Source organism: Sus scrofa, chromosome 9 (assembly GCF_054392235.1).
Source record: "Sus scrofa isolate SSC_HxYL_T2T_F1_AM1 chromosome 9, Sscrofa_HxYL_maternal_Yorkshire_Landrace_v2.0, whole genome shotgun sequence".
NCBI classification, from domain to species: domain Eukaryota; kingdom Metazoa; phylum Chordata; class Mammalia; order Artiodactyla; family Suidae; genus Sus; species Sus scrofa.
Window position 1 is genome coordinate 36,419,968 of NC_139391.1, and position 16,704 is coordinate 36,436,671.

The 16,704-nt window shown below is 39.7% G+C and overlaps 1 protein-coding gene across 10 annotated transcripts in view; it reads right to left on the minus strand.

Annotated features, from left to right (window-relative positions):
• The window catches only part of SLC35F2 (solute carrier family 35 member F2), a 98,518-nt gene that overhangs the window by 52,514 nt on the left and 29,300 nt on the right, over positions 1–16,704 (minus strand). For 9 of the 10 annotated variants that reach the window (XR_014815172.1, XR_002335623.2, XR_014815173.1 and 6 more), the window contains exons 2-6: positions 11,062–11,237; positions 8,202–8,329; positions 2,789–2,948; positions 1,290–1,446; positions 416–468 (exon numbers count right to left, since the gene is read on the minus strand). Coding sequence is in view for 5 of the 10 variants with exons in the window: in XM_013979350.3 (XP_013834804.2) it covers positions 416–468; positions 1,290–1,446; positions 2,789–2,948; positions 8,202–8,329; positions 11,062–11,237 (674 nt within the window). In the remaining 5 variants the exon portion in view is untranslated. The remainder of the gene's footprint in view (positions 1–415; positions 469–1,289; positions 1,447–2,788; positions 2,949–8,201; positions 8,330–11,061; positions 11,238–16,704) is intronic. The other variant, XM_084975946.1, reaches the window with a different exon arrangement.

Below are 16,704 nucleotides of genomic sequence, written 5' to 3' on the forward strand. Positions count from 1 at the left end.
GTTATTATCTGTGCAGATGCCTATGGCTATCAGATGAGAGTAGCAATGGGAGGTGGTAAAGACTATACACCCTCAGATTATTCAGGTTAATACTTCACAAATCACATCAAGCAGACAATCTTCACAAGAAGTCCAAGGACTCAAGATACAGACTTGTTAAAAGCTAGAGTGACCAAAGGTTCAGAATTCCTAGTAAAGAAAGGCTATTCCTGAAGGTAAAGATTAAAGATTAACGTTTATGAAGGTTCATTTACAAGTTTCTCAGAGAAAACTCTGGGTAAACCACTACAGCTCTCTGTGCACTGAATTCCTCCGTACATTTACAAAAATGCCTAAATAGAATGATTAAAATAAGTATTTATTTCTTCGTGTGTGTCAGGGGAAAGACTAAAAGGAATTATTTGTACATACATACCAATTTTCCAGTCCCAGTGAATGCTGGCAATATCCTTATATTCCACAATCAATCTATGATTGAAACAAGAGATCACAGAGAGAACTTTATACTAATTTTCACTATTTTATAAGCAATTAAGTTGCTTCAAGCTTTACATTAGCTAAGGCAATAAATTATGTGGACTTTGAGTTTTTCTTAGAGTATAACGATGATTTTAAATTTAAATGACAAAGAATAAAACCAAAGGAGTCCATAAACACATGTTTGACAGCCTTAGAAGCACTCTTTGTATCATAAGCTAGTGGAGGAAAACATGACATTATGTGCTCCTTTTGGATAGGAAGTTAATATTTCCAGAAATAATTGAAAAAGAAAGTCTTCACTGGTAATATAAAGTCTACCACATTAGAAGCAGGAATCTTAAGCATCACACATGTACAAGAAAATGAGGCATAACTCTTGATACTTCAACAATCTTCATCGTCTTTTTGTCTTTTTTTTTTTGCTATTTCTTGGGCCGCTCCTGCAGCATATGGAGGTTCCCAGGCTAGGGGTCAAATCGGAGATGTAGCTGCCAGCCTACGCCAGAGCCACAGCAACTCAGGACCCGAGCTGCGTCTGCAACCTATACCACAGCTCACGGCAACGCCGGATCGTTAACCCACTGAGCAAGGGCAGGGACCGAACCCGCAACCTCATGGTTCCTAGTCGGATTCGTTAACCACTGCGCCACGACGGGAACTCCCAATCTTCATCTTCTAATAGATATTTAGCAAGTTATTAATTTCAAATGTGAATCTGGGCCAAATAAACAATGAATATTATTAACTGGAAAGTGATCATCTATGACATATGGCTTATTTTGTTTTTAAGGAAAAGCTTAGACTCTTACAGCTGTATGCCACTGATAATTGTTCCAAACAAGCCCACCATTCCTAAAAACTCCTGTCGGCTCAGCTTCTTCACGATGTATTCTTCACACACATTAGAAACTGCATAGAGGGAGGCCCCAAGAAGGACCAAGACATCACCAATCAGCACATCACTACCTACAGGGAGATAAGCCACAAAAGGGAACACATTGTCACTAAGAAAACTCTCCAGCTGACTTCCAGAAATATATCTGGCTCATATTCATTTAAATAAGACTTTACAGAAGGAGAAACTCTGACTTTTAGAATTTTAAAGACTCTTGCTCCTCTCACTTTCTCAGCACAATTTTGCTATGATTTTTCTTTTTCTTTTTTTCTTTTTTACAGCCGCACCTGCAGCAAATGGAAGTTCCCACGCTAGGGGTGGCACTGGAGCTGCAGCTGCCGGTCTACACCACAGCCATAGCAACACCAGATCTGAGCCTCATCTGCAACCTACACCACAGGTCACAGCAATACCGGATCCTTAACCCACTGAGCGAGGCCAGGGACTGAACCCAAGTCCTCACAGAGACATAATCAGGTCCTCAACCTGCTGAGCCACAACAGAGCTCCGAATTTTCTTATACTGATTCCTCAGGAGATTAAAAGACTGGAAGATGGTAATACATTTCATAATGTAAGGCCTCAGAAAATGATTCCATGACGTAAGAAACTAACAGAATTTACTGGTAGGAATTCATTGAAAACTACAGGAAAGGATGCTAGGTAAACAAGGTAATTTTCAGAGTTCCTGTCGTGGCTCAGTGGTTAATGAATCTGACTAGGAACCCTGAGGTTGCGGGTTCAATCCCTGGCCTTGCTCAGTGGGTTAAGGATCCAGCATTGCTGTGGCTCTGGCATAGGCTGGCAGCTACAGCTCCGATTGGACCCCTAGCCTGGGAACTTCCATACACCGTGGGAACAGCCCTAGAAAAGGCAAAAAGACAAAAAAAAAAAAAAGGTACTTTTCTCAAAAGAGACACTGAAGTCACTTACAGGTTGGGTGAATTCACAGACCTTAACTTAGATTTTATACTATCAATTATCTGAACTTTGACATAAAGAATATCAAAATGTTCCCATCTACAATTGACTGAAAAAGAGGTCAGTCATTTAGTGAACACAAAGTTTCCTTTTTGATAAAAACAAAACCCCAAGAATCTACAGTGGGTTTTCCAGTAACTAATCTAAATTAATGGGCCAAAAGAAGATCACTGCAAATACATAAGGGAACTTCTCTCTCATGACACAGAACAAACTATTTAGTGAACAAAAAGCAGCAAAGACTGTGGCCAGGTAGGAACATGAGGACTGCTTTGTGGAAGTGGTTATAGCACCAGAGCAAGCAAATCTAAAAATAAAAATCTAAGATCAGGACCTGTTTTCTGCCTTTTACTATATCTTTGCAAAATAAAAGTGAAGACATAAACAAAACTTTTTCTGTGACTGAACCAGAAACAAGTAACACAAGTCTTACCTGAATTGTCTTCTCTCCCTGCTAATATGTCTGCACCAACCATAGTTCCTACGCCCAACAGACAGACAGCCACAGCGATGAAGTGGATCACTCTGTATCTTGCATAAAGAATAAACCACGAGAGAGCCATCAACACAGGAATCCCAAAGCAATCCAAAAGCTGCATGGAAGGAGAAACAAACAATTTAAAACATCTCCCATTAGCTAAAAGGTATGTAATTAAGTAATAACAAGAGTCAAGTGTTTATTGAGCATTTATTATTGCCAACCCTGTAATAAATGCTTTACCTGGAAAAACTCATTTAATCCTCACATCAACTCTGTGAGATTGGAAATGCAATCTCCACTCTACGCAGAAGGAAAACAAAGGCACAGAGAAGTTAAGCAAGTTACCCAAAATAAGAGTTAGCAGTAGGGAAGCAAGTTAATGAACCCAGGAATTCTGCCTTACAGCCCATGCAGTTTATCTGTACACTCCCACCTATGTTTATCCTCAAGTCTGGTGGTTGTGTTCCCACTCACTCAGTCAACAAACAGTTAAGTAGGTGTCATGTGAGAGACACCATGAGAAGAGCAGGAATGTACAGAACAAGACAGACACGAGCCCTGCCCTCAGGTATATTCACAAGGCCAGACAGACACATAGGAATCAACTGAGCTAAGAGCTACAAAAAAGTATAGGTTATTATGCAAAAGCAAACAGACACCATCTTCCTGACAGTGTTCAACCCCACAGGGTAAGACAGACACTTGCATAAGCAAATGCTCTCACTCATCTTCATTGTAAGTTCCTGCATCACCTGTTGATCTTGAGCCCAGAAAATACTTGCTAGACCCCTGATGTTGCCAGTCTGAAAGGCAGGCGGATTAGGAGTGCCAAAATTCTAGCAAATCCAAAATCTTTGTAAGATAAAGAAAAAATACAGATTTCATTCCCCCAATTCTTAAAGTCACAAATTTTGTAAGTTGCATTCAAGGATAAAATATATTTCTTTTACTAATAATGTTCCTGAATCTGCTTTTTTATTTGTTCATCCTGTTTTTTTTTTTTTTTTCAACTTTGTCCCTAATTTGCTCCATATCTATTTAGACTTGGACAAGGCAGGCCCCTAAATCTCCAGCAGCCTGTTTGATCCTGTCCACAGTTGTTTATTGACTGCCTTTCATTGCCATGTCACGTACAGGAATGGGCATTTTGCCTCGTGTTATTTATTCCAGAGGCAGAACTCTAATCTCTTAAGTGCTTTATTGAGCCTGCCTGAATAACAAACCATTAAAAAAGGCAAATGATAATAGCTTGTCCTGGAAGACACCAAAAGAATCCAGCCAGAATGAAGTAACAAAGTCGAAACTACATTCCTTAAACCAAAGAAGTAGAAAAGGTCACTCTAAAAACTATCACAGTAGACTCCTTGTCCTTAAACTGTGTCTTAAAATCAAACCTAAATCCGCTCTATTTTTAACAATTTTTGGTGGGCCAGGTAAGGGAGGCACCTACATCATGGTAAGAATTTCCCAAGGCCTCAGGCCCCACTCCTGCTGCTGACCAGCTGTGTGATCGCCAGCCAGTCACCCTCTGAGTCAAAAGCTGAATTAAGACATCAGACCGAATGATCTCACAGGGACCTTCCCACTCTAAAGTTCAGGACTTCTCATCTGAGATCTATCACCTTCGGTCATCTACCTACCTTGAATCTTTCCAAAATGTATTCTTGGTGACAGATACCTTCTGTTTTATGCTTTTACTTCCAAAGAGCCTCCCTATTTAATTGAATCGTTAAAAATTATTGTACAGTCACAGTAAGTAACGTAGCAAGTAAGACCTGGAGTGACGGGGAGGCATGAGTATAAACATGAGTTAGACTTTATTAGAGATACAGTGGAGTATAAAGGAGAAAGTGAAACTGAATTACGCTTTAGAGAAGGGGTTGGGGGAAGGGGGAAGGGGGAAGGGCTTCCAACAGGGTGCATTCTAGAAAGAATAGAGGAACATACACGAGAGAGAAACCGGCTATGGGTAGGGAAGGTGTAGATGTGGCAATGAAGTGGGAAAAGACAAGAGTAGAAACCTAGGCCACTAATGTCAATGGCCACATCATGAACTACTCCATTACTGTTTGCAATTACAGAATCTTTGAAGAAATCCTTAAGAAGGAGGTTCAAGAGTTCCCATTGTGGTTCAGTGGGTTAAGAATCCAACAGTGTCCCTGAGGATGAGGGTTCAATCCCTGGCCTTGCTCAGTGGGTTAAGGATCCTGTGTTGCCACAAACTGTGGTGTAGATCACAGATGCAGTTCATATCCAGTGTTACTATATCTGTGGCCATAGGTGAGCAGCTACAGCTCCAATTCGACCCCTAGCTGGGAACTTCCATATGCCGCAGGTGCAGCCCGAAAAAAATTAAAATTAAAATTAAAATTAAAAATAAATAAATGTCCACCCTTTCATATTATCCAGGCCAGAGATTTATTCAAGGAAAGAATCATCTTGAAGGAGCTTAGTGACAGGCACTCTACATTTTATAACAGGGCTTGTTAGGACCATAAGTACATTAACTTTCGACAACCAAAAGCTTAGGCTTTTTTAGAGGCTAGGATGAAAGAAATTGTTTGAGATTAGTATAAGGCATGAACTTCATTCACAAAAACTCAACTATAACTGTTTTGTTTAGCTGTGATTAGATTGTACACCAAGTCAAAACATCTAATAATCATTAGGGATCAATGTTTCTGAAAATTGTAATCGAATAAGGTAAACTAGAAAAATGCCATTTTCTATATACTTATACCCTTATTATTCATTGCCAAAAATACACAATATTATTTGTGATGAACTTCATCTTCTAGGTAACTCCTGATTTTAATTTTTATGAAATTCTCAGCTTTTCACATGTCTCCTATGATGTCTGTCTTAACAAACATTTCCTATCTTGGCTTTTTAACCAATGCCAGTCAAAAACCAAGAGATTTGTTAAGGACAATCCTTAATACCTTATACAACTCAACAGCAAAAAACCTAACAACCCAATCAAAAAAATGGGCAAAAGACCTGAATAGACATTTCTCTAAAGAATATATACAGATGGCCAACAATTACATGAAAAAAATGCTCAACATCACAGATTATAAGAGAAATGCAAATCAAAACTACTATGAGGTACAACCTTACACCTGTCAGAATGGCTATCACTAACAAGTCAACAAATAACAAATGCTGGAGAGGGTGTGGACAAAAGGGTATACTCTTACACTGTTGGTGGGAATGTAAATTGGTACAACCACTATGGAAGTACCTCAGAAAACAAAATATAGAACTACCATATGACCGAGCAATTCCATTCTTAGGCATATATCCAGACAAAACTTTTCTTGAAAAAGATACATGCACCCATATGTTCATTGCAGCACTATTCACAATAGCCAAGACATGGAAACAACCCAAATGTCCATTGACAGATGAGTGGATTAAGAAGATGTGGTATATATACACAATGGAATACTACTCAGCCATAAAAAAGAACAAAATAATGCCATTTGCAGCAACATGGATGGAACTAGAGACTCTCATACAAAGTGAAGTAAGTCAGAAAGAGAAAGACAAATACCATATGATATCACTTATATCTGAAGGGCATAAATGAACCTTTCCACCGATAAGAAACTCATAGACTTAGAGAACAGATTTGTGGTTGCCGAGAGGGGGAGGGGAGGGAGTGGGATGTTAATAGCTGCAAACTATTGCGTTTGGAGTGGATAAGCAATGAGTTCCTGCTGTATAGCACAGGGAACTATATCTAGTCTCTTATGATGGAACATGATGGAGGATAATGTGAGAAAAAGAATATATACATAAGTGCAACTAGGTCACTTTGCTATACAGTAGAAACTGACAGAACACTGTAAACCAATTATAATGGAAAAAATAAAAATAAATAATTTACAAAATCCTTAACAGGAGTTCCCATTGTGATTCAGTGGTTAATGAATCCAACTAGGAACCATGAGGTTGCAGGTTCAATCCCTGGCCTTGCTTAGTGGGTTAAGGATCTGGCGTTGCCATGAGCTGTAGTGTAGGTCACAGACTCAGCTTGGATCCCGTGTTGCTGTGGCTCTGGCGTAGGCTGGCAAGTACAGCTCCGATTAGACCCCTGGTCTGGGAACCTCCATATGCCTCGGGTGCGGCCCCAGAAAAGACAAAAAGACAAAAGTAAAATAAAATAAAAATAAAAAAATCCTTAACAAAGTAATATAGAAGAGACAATATTTAATTAAAGGCATTCTGGTAATAATAGCATTTAATGCATATTCACATCAGAGAAATACCAAGTTTTCATTAATCCTTTTCTTTAAAATGAATCTAATCTCACTTCAATTCTTCCATGTTCCCAAAATTTGGAGATAAGACCATCCCTATTTTATATTAAAAAGTGATGCATCAAAGTCATAAATTCATTAAACTGTGAAGTCCAAACCTGGCATTGGACTCTTACTTTCACCTCCATTTATAATACATTTTGTTGTTAGCAATAGTGAGTCAGTGTTATGAAATACCCCCTAGTCTGCTAACATTAAGGCAGCTTAATCAGTCTTCCTCAACTCCACCAGGCTAAAAAGTACTGTTACGTAGGAACAGTTTTCTTTCAATCCAGAAAGAATAAACCTTTTTAATAAAGGAATAGAGATATAAGCTTTACCTTGGGAAACCATTTCTACCCAAGATGTCTAATAGGTTCCCTCTAACTGTTCTTTGGTCTTGAATATCTACTTTGCTTGCAAACCTCCAATTTTTCTGTAACACAATGGTATATCCACTTTATATGCCATATTTAAGCAACACTTAAGACAGAACTCTTGACAACATCACAGCATCCATTGCCAGCTAAATATTTATGTCTATTTTGGTAGCAATTATTCTACTCTGCTATACCATTAGCGGTTTGGAAACTGATTAGCTTTTATACATTTTCACTAATTCCAGGAAGCCTTACTCATTAGCACATATGCTCATCTAGAAAACAAACAGCATCAAAATGTGTTTAGGTTTTCTTCAAGCAAACAGGTTCTTAATAAAATCAGGTGAACACACATGAGTTCTGATTCCTCTCTTAAAACTATAAAATCCAGGAGTTCCCATCGTGGCTCAGTGGTTAACGAATCCAACTAGGAACCATGAGGTTGTGGGTTCGATCCCTGGCCTTGCTCAGTGGGTTAAGGATCCAGCCTTGCCGTGAGCTGTGGTGTAGATTACAGACGCGGCTCAGATCCCGCATTGCTGTGGCTCTGGTGTAGGCCAGTGGCTACAGCTCCGATTCAACCCCTAGCCCAGGAAACTCCATATGCCGCAGGAGCAGCCCAAGAAATGGCAAAAAAGAAAAAAAAGAAACCTATAAAATCCAAACCAGAGAACTCCTTACCTGGACACTGGTTAGAGTTGTGTACTGGTACGCTCTGACAATCAGGTAATTAGCTTCCACATCTGCCAGTCCGAGCAGGATATACTTCCACCATTTCTTTTTCAAGATGCATAAAAGGTTATTATTACCTGGTTTAAAGAAATCTGGGTTAGTACCTGTTACTTGAAAACTATACCATGCATGTTAATTTAGAGGTGAAGAGTCAAAATAAGAGTTTACTATGTATTTTGAATGTGGCCCCTCCTAATTTCCATTACACATAACCCAAACTCCTGCAACAGCTCAACAGAGTAAGGCAGATTTCTTTCTAATATGAGCTCCAAGCTAAGGTGTCATCATAGACCAAGTGTTCAATAAAATCACCGAAGAAAAAGGAAGTTCCTGCTGTGTAGCACTGGGAACTATGTATAGTCACTTATGATGGAGCATGATAATGTGAGAAAAAAGAATGTATACATGTATGTATAACTGGGTCACTATACAGTGGAAAAAAAATAATGTATTGGAGAACAAATAAATAAAAAATAAAAAGAAAAGAAAAAGGAAGTAAGAGAAAAGTGGTTAAATTCCCTTTCCCACTGCAACATTCAGAACATCCTAGGAAATGAAATGTTTTCTCATGAATTTGTTGGGTTTTTTGTTTTTTGTTTTGTCTTTTTAGGGCCATACCCATGGCATATGGAAGTTCCCAGGCTAGGGGTTGAAACAGAGCTGTAGCTGCAGGCCTACACCATAGCCACAGCAACACCAAATCTGAGCCTCATCTGCAACCTACACCACAGCTCATGACAACACCAGATCCTTAACCCACTGAGCGAGGCCAGGGATCAAACCCACGTCCTCATGGATACTAGTAGGGTTCATTACTGCTGAGCCACGATAGCAACTCCTTATTGGTTATTTAACCTCCATTCATGGACTTCTTCAAAGAAAACTCTGCATGTAGTCATTCTTTTGGAAAAGATGTGATTTTAAGAGAAAATTAAAGCCAGTGATAAGTTTGGGAAAAAAGACTTAGTGGCAGCATCGAAGAAACACCTTTTATCTGCTAAATTCTATTTATGCCAGTTAACTGTGATTCATTTCTTTAGAGAATCTAGCATCACAAGGAGATACAGAGTTGGCACACAGACAAGAAGGCTTTAGGGGTAAGATAACCTGCAAGGAAATAAAGGTAGTGAGAATCATCGCCAAAAAAATTATCCCTAAATCCCAATTAACAGGAACATCCGGAGTTCCCGTCGTGGCGCAGTGGTTAACGAATCTGCCTAGGAACCATGAGGTTGCAGGTTCGATCCCTGCCCTTGCTCAGTGGGTTAAGGATCCGGCATTGACGTGAGCTTTGGTGTAGGTTGCAGACACAGCTCGGATCCTGCGTTGCTATGGCTCTAGCGTAGGCCGGTGGCTATGGCTCCGATTAGACTCCTAGCCCGGGAACCTCTATATGCCGCGGAAGTGGCCCTAGAAATGGCAAAAAGACAAAAAACAAACAAAAAAAAACCAGGAACATCCTGAAAACACACACAGTGAGTCTTCCTCAACATGAGATGGCATGGAAAGCCCCTAACAACCATACTTTAAGGGAACTTCACTGATGTATTTATGAATCACATTGACTTCCTAAAGGCCAGTGCTTACAGACAGGAGCAAAGTCTGGGGCTATTAACCATGTACCAGTTCTATTTCCAAATTTCTTGCTAAACGTGGTAGTTTGCATTGAAAACATTCTCCTCTTCCCCAAACTGGTTTCCATTTTCTTCTAAAAATAAGTTATTTATCCCAACACACAGGTGGTATCACTGATGGATTAAGGTTCATATTAAAAGAGGATAAGCAAACACCACACTGATGATTTTATTATATGCCTTAAACAATAAAAATGGGAGTACTACACCCTCCCAGTCAGTTTTGAGTTACCTGTTGTCTTCACACTCTTGAATTCAATCTTATTTATTTTATGATATCATGCTCTTCTTTTGTGAGAGGGATGGTTGCTATAGTGACTAGAAGCCCCTACTACAGCATGGTGGTAAGTACACGGGCTCTGGGGCGGGCTGCCTAGGTCAGCATTTGGCTCCCCCTATACGACCTGCAGAAAGTTATCTAAGTGCTACAATGCCCCAGATTCCTCATCTATAAAGTGGAGATAATAATAATACTCCCTGATTTGCTAGGAGGCTTCAATGAGTTAAGCAATTAAAATGATACCTGGCACAATGACATTAGCCAGAACCTCGGTTTTTCCCATTTATGGGTAGCTACCTGGAAATGATAATCCTGTAACAATTCTAAAGCAGCTTAACCAGGCAGTGATAAGATGTTAATTCCTGGCCAATTCCTTGTTTTGTTTCATAGCAAAGACTTGATCTATGTGCAACTGGTGCTCCATTTAGCATTCATTATCCACTTAGCTGTTAATGTTTAATACTGTCTCAAATTTATCAGCCATGGGGAAAAAAATAAAACTTAACTGGTAAAAGCATTTACATTTTTTTTGTACAACTCTTGCACTACAGCTTATTAGTACTCATTTTAATCAACAATTTCAGACAGCTATACATAAATCTCTGGTCATTACTTTCACAGAATTCAGAGGTGTCATACTTTTCTAATAACTTTTATAAAAACAGCAGTAGTTTTGACCCATGTTTGCTTATTTGTTTTGGCCACGCCCAAAGCCTGCAGAAGTTCCTGGGCCAGGGATCAAACCTCACCACAACAGTGACCCAAGCCAAAGCAGTGACAACACCGGACCCTTAACCTACTAGGCCATCAAGAAAGTCTCTGTTTTTTAAATGTCTAAAGCCAAAAATTTTTATGAAGACAATTTGTTGAAAAGTAATTACCACATTTAACATACCTGACTGAAATGCCAGCATCATTGTATAAATTAGAAACAGCAAGCAATAGTTGATAAAGCTCTGAAGCATGGGCGTATTCACTTTGTATTTTTCTGCCAAATACTGGCTGGTGATGGCTGTCCCACATATACACAAGGACAACATCTGACCCAGGGCAATTGTTTTCAAAATATTCCTAGAAAATAAGAGGAAATCAGAGTAACTTGCAAATAAGTTATAGCTTACATGTGTGCACGCACACACACACACACACACACACACACAAACACACACACTTAAGTGCTAAACAAAAAAGGAAATGCTAATGATTCCAGGTGGTTCTTCATTTCATTTTATTGCTTACTTCATAAGCACAAAAATTAAGTGTTGGATTTTGAAAGACTACATTTTTATTCTTTTACATTTCTAATTTCTCCCTCATTAGCACAAAAATACATATTCCCCCAGCTCATTGCTGATCAATTTAGAGATAATTTTGATAGCTTAGCCCTGTAATATACACTATTTGAACTGTGTGTGCAATTTTTTAAAACCCAACTTTAGTTCTAAAGTTTTCCTATTCATTTAATGTTTAATATTTTCCCATCCTTTCATTCTCTCAGAGGCTGACTTGGTTTCTTCAACTAGCAGCAGGGGCTTTCAATGTTGCCTACATTCTAGAATCACAGAGCTTTTAAAAATGCCAACATATCAGGCTGCACCTGAGACCAATTATATCGTCACCTCTGGGGGTGGGTCCAGGCATCTGTGATATTCAAAGCTCCCCAAGTGCTTCAAATGCACCCAAGATTATGAATCACTGCTCCAGAGGCTGCTGGCACTTTGGATGCACAGAAGAATAAGATCTAGACCTTTCCATCTGATATTTTAAAAGACGAGTACTGTAACAACCAACTACGCAACTGTAGACAGCAAACTACACAGCAGCAGTCTTGTGACAGTGGTTCGAGTAAAGGGCTGGAGAGCATGCAACTGCTGCCAGTTAGGTCTGCACGTGGGAGTTAGCAGCAAGGGGAAAACTGGAAGAGGTAATTTTTCAGTTAGGTTTGGAAATACAAATATAAGAGATTTCTAGAGGAAGAAGTAGGAGGAAGGGAATCCAAGGAAGAAATAAATGTAGGACCAAATGCAGAGGCATAAACATGCAGTGGTGGAGTTCCGGTCAAGGCGCAGCAGAAACAAATCTGACTAGGAACCATGAGGTTGCAGGTTCGATCCCTGGCCTTGCTCAGTGGGTTAAGGATCCAGCATTGCTGTGAGCTGTGGTGTAGGTCACAGACGTGGATCAGATCCCACGTTGCTGTGGCTGTGGTGTAGGCTGGTAGCTACAGCTCCGATTAGACCCCTAGCCTGGGAGCCTCCATATGCCACGGGTGCGGCTCTAAAAGGACAAAAGAAAAAAAAATGCTGTGGTGGGTTCAGGAAACATCAGTAGCCTGTGCCTAGAACATAAGGGCAATGACAAAGAGTGGTGGGCAAGAAGCCTGGAAAGGTAAGTTGAGGACAGACTGTAAAAAGGTTTGAATAGCACACTGAGAAATTAGACCTTGATACTATAGACAGCTAGGAGCCAGGAAGGATTCTGAACAGAGGGTTTGATGAAAGTAATTCTGGTGACTATAAGAAGGAGGACTGAAAGTTAGAAGGTTAACATAATGATCCATGGCTGAACTAAAGCTACATCAGTGTGAACATTAAGAAGGGAAATGGTATGAAAGACTCCCAGAGCCTAGTGATCCATTAAATCTCAGGAGGAGGTATTGCAAATGATCTCTGGGTGTCTGGACTAGATGGATGGATAGGGGGCTGCTGACCAAGACAGGGAAGATAGATGAGAAGCAGGTTTGGGAAAGGGGAGAGTAGTGGGTTTGATCTGAGAGCACTAGAAATTGAGGTGGCTGGAATGTCTAAGAGGAAAACACTAAGAGGTTCCTTGACGGGCAGATTTTGAGAGGGCCACCAGTGAATCTCTGCTTCCTGGTTTTGCTCTGTGTGATTGCTTCCTCTTGAATGTGGGTTGGATCTGTGACTTGATTCTAACCGTCAGAATACAAGAAAAATAATGGAATAACATACTGTACTATATGGGGAATATAACCAATATTTTATAACTATAAATGGAGTATAACCTTTAAAAATTGTGAATCACTGGGGATAGAAAACAAGGTCCTACTGTGTAGCACATAGAACTATTTTCAATGTCCTATGATAAACCATAATGGAATCAAATATTTTTAAAAAAAGAATGTGTATATATGCATAACTGAATCACTCTGCTGTACAGCAGAAATTCACATATTGTAAATCAACAATATGTCAATAAAAAGCTGTGAATCACTCTACTGTACACTTGTAATTTATATAATACTGTACATCAACTATACCACAATTCAAAAAACAAAATAACAACAATGAAAAAACAGGATACCACTTCTATGAATATATTACCTGAGGTTATCACTTCTATCTTGCTGTCCAACTCTACTGATTCTCTTCCTTGCTGCCTCTGATCAAACAAGCTGCTATATGGAGAGGCCCACATACCAAGGAACTAAGGGTGGTCTCTGGTCAACAACCACTAAGGAACTGAAGACACTGAGTCTAACAGTCTCCAAGGAAATGCATCTTGCCAACATTAACATGAGTCTGGAAGTAGATCCCTCCCCAGTAATGACTTTAGATGAGACTCCAGCTCTGGCTGATACCATGACTGTAGACTTTTGAGAGACCCTGAAGCAGAGGGCAGAGCTAAGCCATGCCCACACTTCTGAGCCATAAAAACTATGAGACAATACATGTATATTGCTTAAAGCAACTAAGGTTTGGTAATCTGTTACATAGCAACAAATAACAAATATAAGGATGAAACTCTGGACTTTAGAAAGACCATATCTGTTTTGCTTCTACTACAACTGCCTGGCACTTGGTTGTCACTCAACAAGTATTTGTCAAATGAACATAGATAGATAGAGAAATTACCGTATATGCCCAAATATATAGTTGACCCAAACATAAGACACTTATCCACTTATCCAATAAAATGGCAATAGTCAGAGAAAGACAAGAAATTTTGAGAATGCCGTGATACAGAAACTAAGAGTAGAAAAACATTTCAAGAAGGAAGAGATTATCAATACTGCAGTGTCAAATACTGCAGAGAGAAAAGACATCACATGGCTAAAGAGACACAGTTGGATTGGCAAGCTGTGAGCTTCTAGATTTTTGAAAGAAAGCTTTTTGTTAACAGCAGTGACTAAAGGCAGACTCCAGTGTGCTGAGTGAATAGAATATGATAGAATATTAGCAAGTAAATGTACCAAACAGGAATCACTTTTTTTTCTTAAATGATGAAAAGGAGAATAGGGATGGGAAAAGGGTTTGGAGGATAAGCAGCAGTGTTTAAGACAAGTTTTACTTTGTTTAATCATTACCTTGTTAAAGGATCAAGGAAACAAACACGTTTACGAGATGAGCAGAAGGCAATATGGGTGAGACCTTGAAGACTGACATAAAAGATACTAAAAGAGATGATGAAAACAGATAGTTCCTGGAAGGTTCTGGGACCAGGACTGAGAATATTACAAATTTTATTTTAAATATTCTCTACATAACTAGTTCCTTCCAGAGCTGCTCTAAACAAAATACAAAATACCCAAACTGCAGAAGATACAGGATATCTGCTTTAAGAGTTTACAATGTATATTCTTTTTTCTTTGGAATATTAGCTTCAGTAATTTGCAACTAACCTCAAACAATCCTAGCACAGGCAAAAAGAAAAAAGGGAAGTTTTCTGGGTAAAACCACCCTAAATACACACTTAGAGAACATCTACCATGTGCCAGACCATGAAGATAGAAAACTGAACAGGCATACTCTGTGTCTCAGAAGCTCAGAGAGCACAGTGGATAGGTAGGCATACAAACTAGTAATGAGGGCACAGCCAGACAAGTACAAAATGGGCTAGTTACAAAAACCTCATGAGTTCACTAGGCAGGAACAGAAAGGAAAGGGGTTAGAGAGGCTATAGCATAGAGTGTAAGAGAGAAAGATAATGATGGTGGAATAGTCAATAGAAGCCAGATCAAGAAGGGATCTAAAGGAGTTCCTGTTGTGGCACAGCAGAAACAAATCTGACCAGGAACCATGAGGTTGCAGGTTCTATCCCCGTCCTAAGGATCTGGCATTGCTGGGAGCTGTGGTGTAGGTCCCAGATGTGGCTCAGATCTGGCATTGCTATGGCTGTGGTGTAGGCCAGCAGCTATAGCTCTGATTAGACCTGGGAACCTCCATATGCCGCAGGTGTGGCCCTAAAAAGACAAAAAGGCAAAAAGGCAAAAAAAAAAAAAAAAAAAAAAAAAAAGAAGGGATCTAAAGTAGATTCTACCCTCCTACACTACTGGTGAGAATGTAAATTTGTGCAGCTGCTATGGAGGTTCCTCGAAAAACTAAAAATAGGAGTTCCTGTTGGGGCTCAGTGGTAACCAACCTGACTACTATCCATGAGGACTCGGTTTGATCCCTGCCCTTGTTCAGTGGGTTAAGGATCCGGCATTGCTGTGAGCTGTAGTGTAGGTCACAGACATGGCTAAGATCCTATGTTGCTTTGGCTGTGGTGTAGGCTGGCAGCTGTAGCTCTGATTCGACCCCTGGCCTGGGAAATTCCATATGCTGCTGATGCAGCCCTAAAACTAAAAAACTAAAAAGCAAAATAGTCCAGTAGACAGTTTGGAGCTGGGAAAAAGGATTATGTTAGAGAAATAAATTTGGGATTCATGATCATAAAAATGATCACTGACATTGGGATATAGAGATCACTAAAATATACACCTAAAAACTGAAAAGAGGGTAAAAAAGAAATATTCTGGGAAAGAGCAAAACGTTTCAGGGGCAAAGGAGGAAGAGGAATTAGAGACAGGGATGAAGAGGCATGGCCAGAGAGGCAGGGAGAGGACAAGGGAAAACACTCTGGAAGCAAGAGCAAGTGGCATTTCAAGGAGGACGTGCTCTGGTTTGGACGGCAGCAAATTTCTGCTAAGTGCTCTTCCTGCTTTACCCTCACTCTCCACAGATTCTGTCTCTACACGATAGCAGGAGTCGGCATATCGAAGAGTAATCTAATGAGATCACCCCCAGGTCTAAAACCTTCCAGTGGTTCCCCTTTGCCCTTAAATAAAAGCTGGATTTGAAGGTGGCATCCAAAGGCAGCCTACCATCTGACCCCACCTATAGCTGTCTGGCCTCACCTTGGACCACACTCTCGCAGCTTTAGTTTTTAAGTCCTGATTTCTTACAGGATATTTAAAATATAACAAAGCATAAAACATAATCAACATGTACCCACCAGGCAGCTTCAGATAGAAAATATTGGCAACATCAACATATCTTCCTCTGCGCTCTCCCCTGTCTCTTAGCCCTCCTGAGGTTAATGACTTTCCAGAACTTGGTATTTATCATTCCATGCATTTCTATATATTTTAATATTTATGTAAGTATCCCTAAGCAATATATACAATTGTCTTGCCCATTTTAAATTTTTATATAAACACCATTGTACTGTATGTCTACTTTTGCAAGTTGCTGTTTTGATCAACATTGTTCACGAAAGTCACCTAGGAGTTACCGTCATGGTGCAACAGAAACAA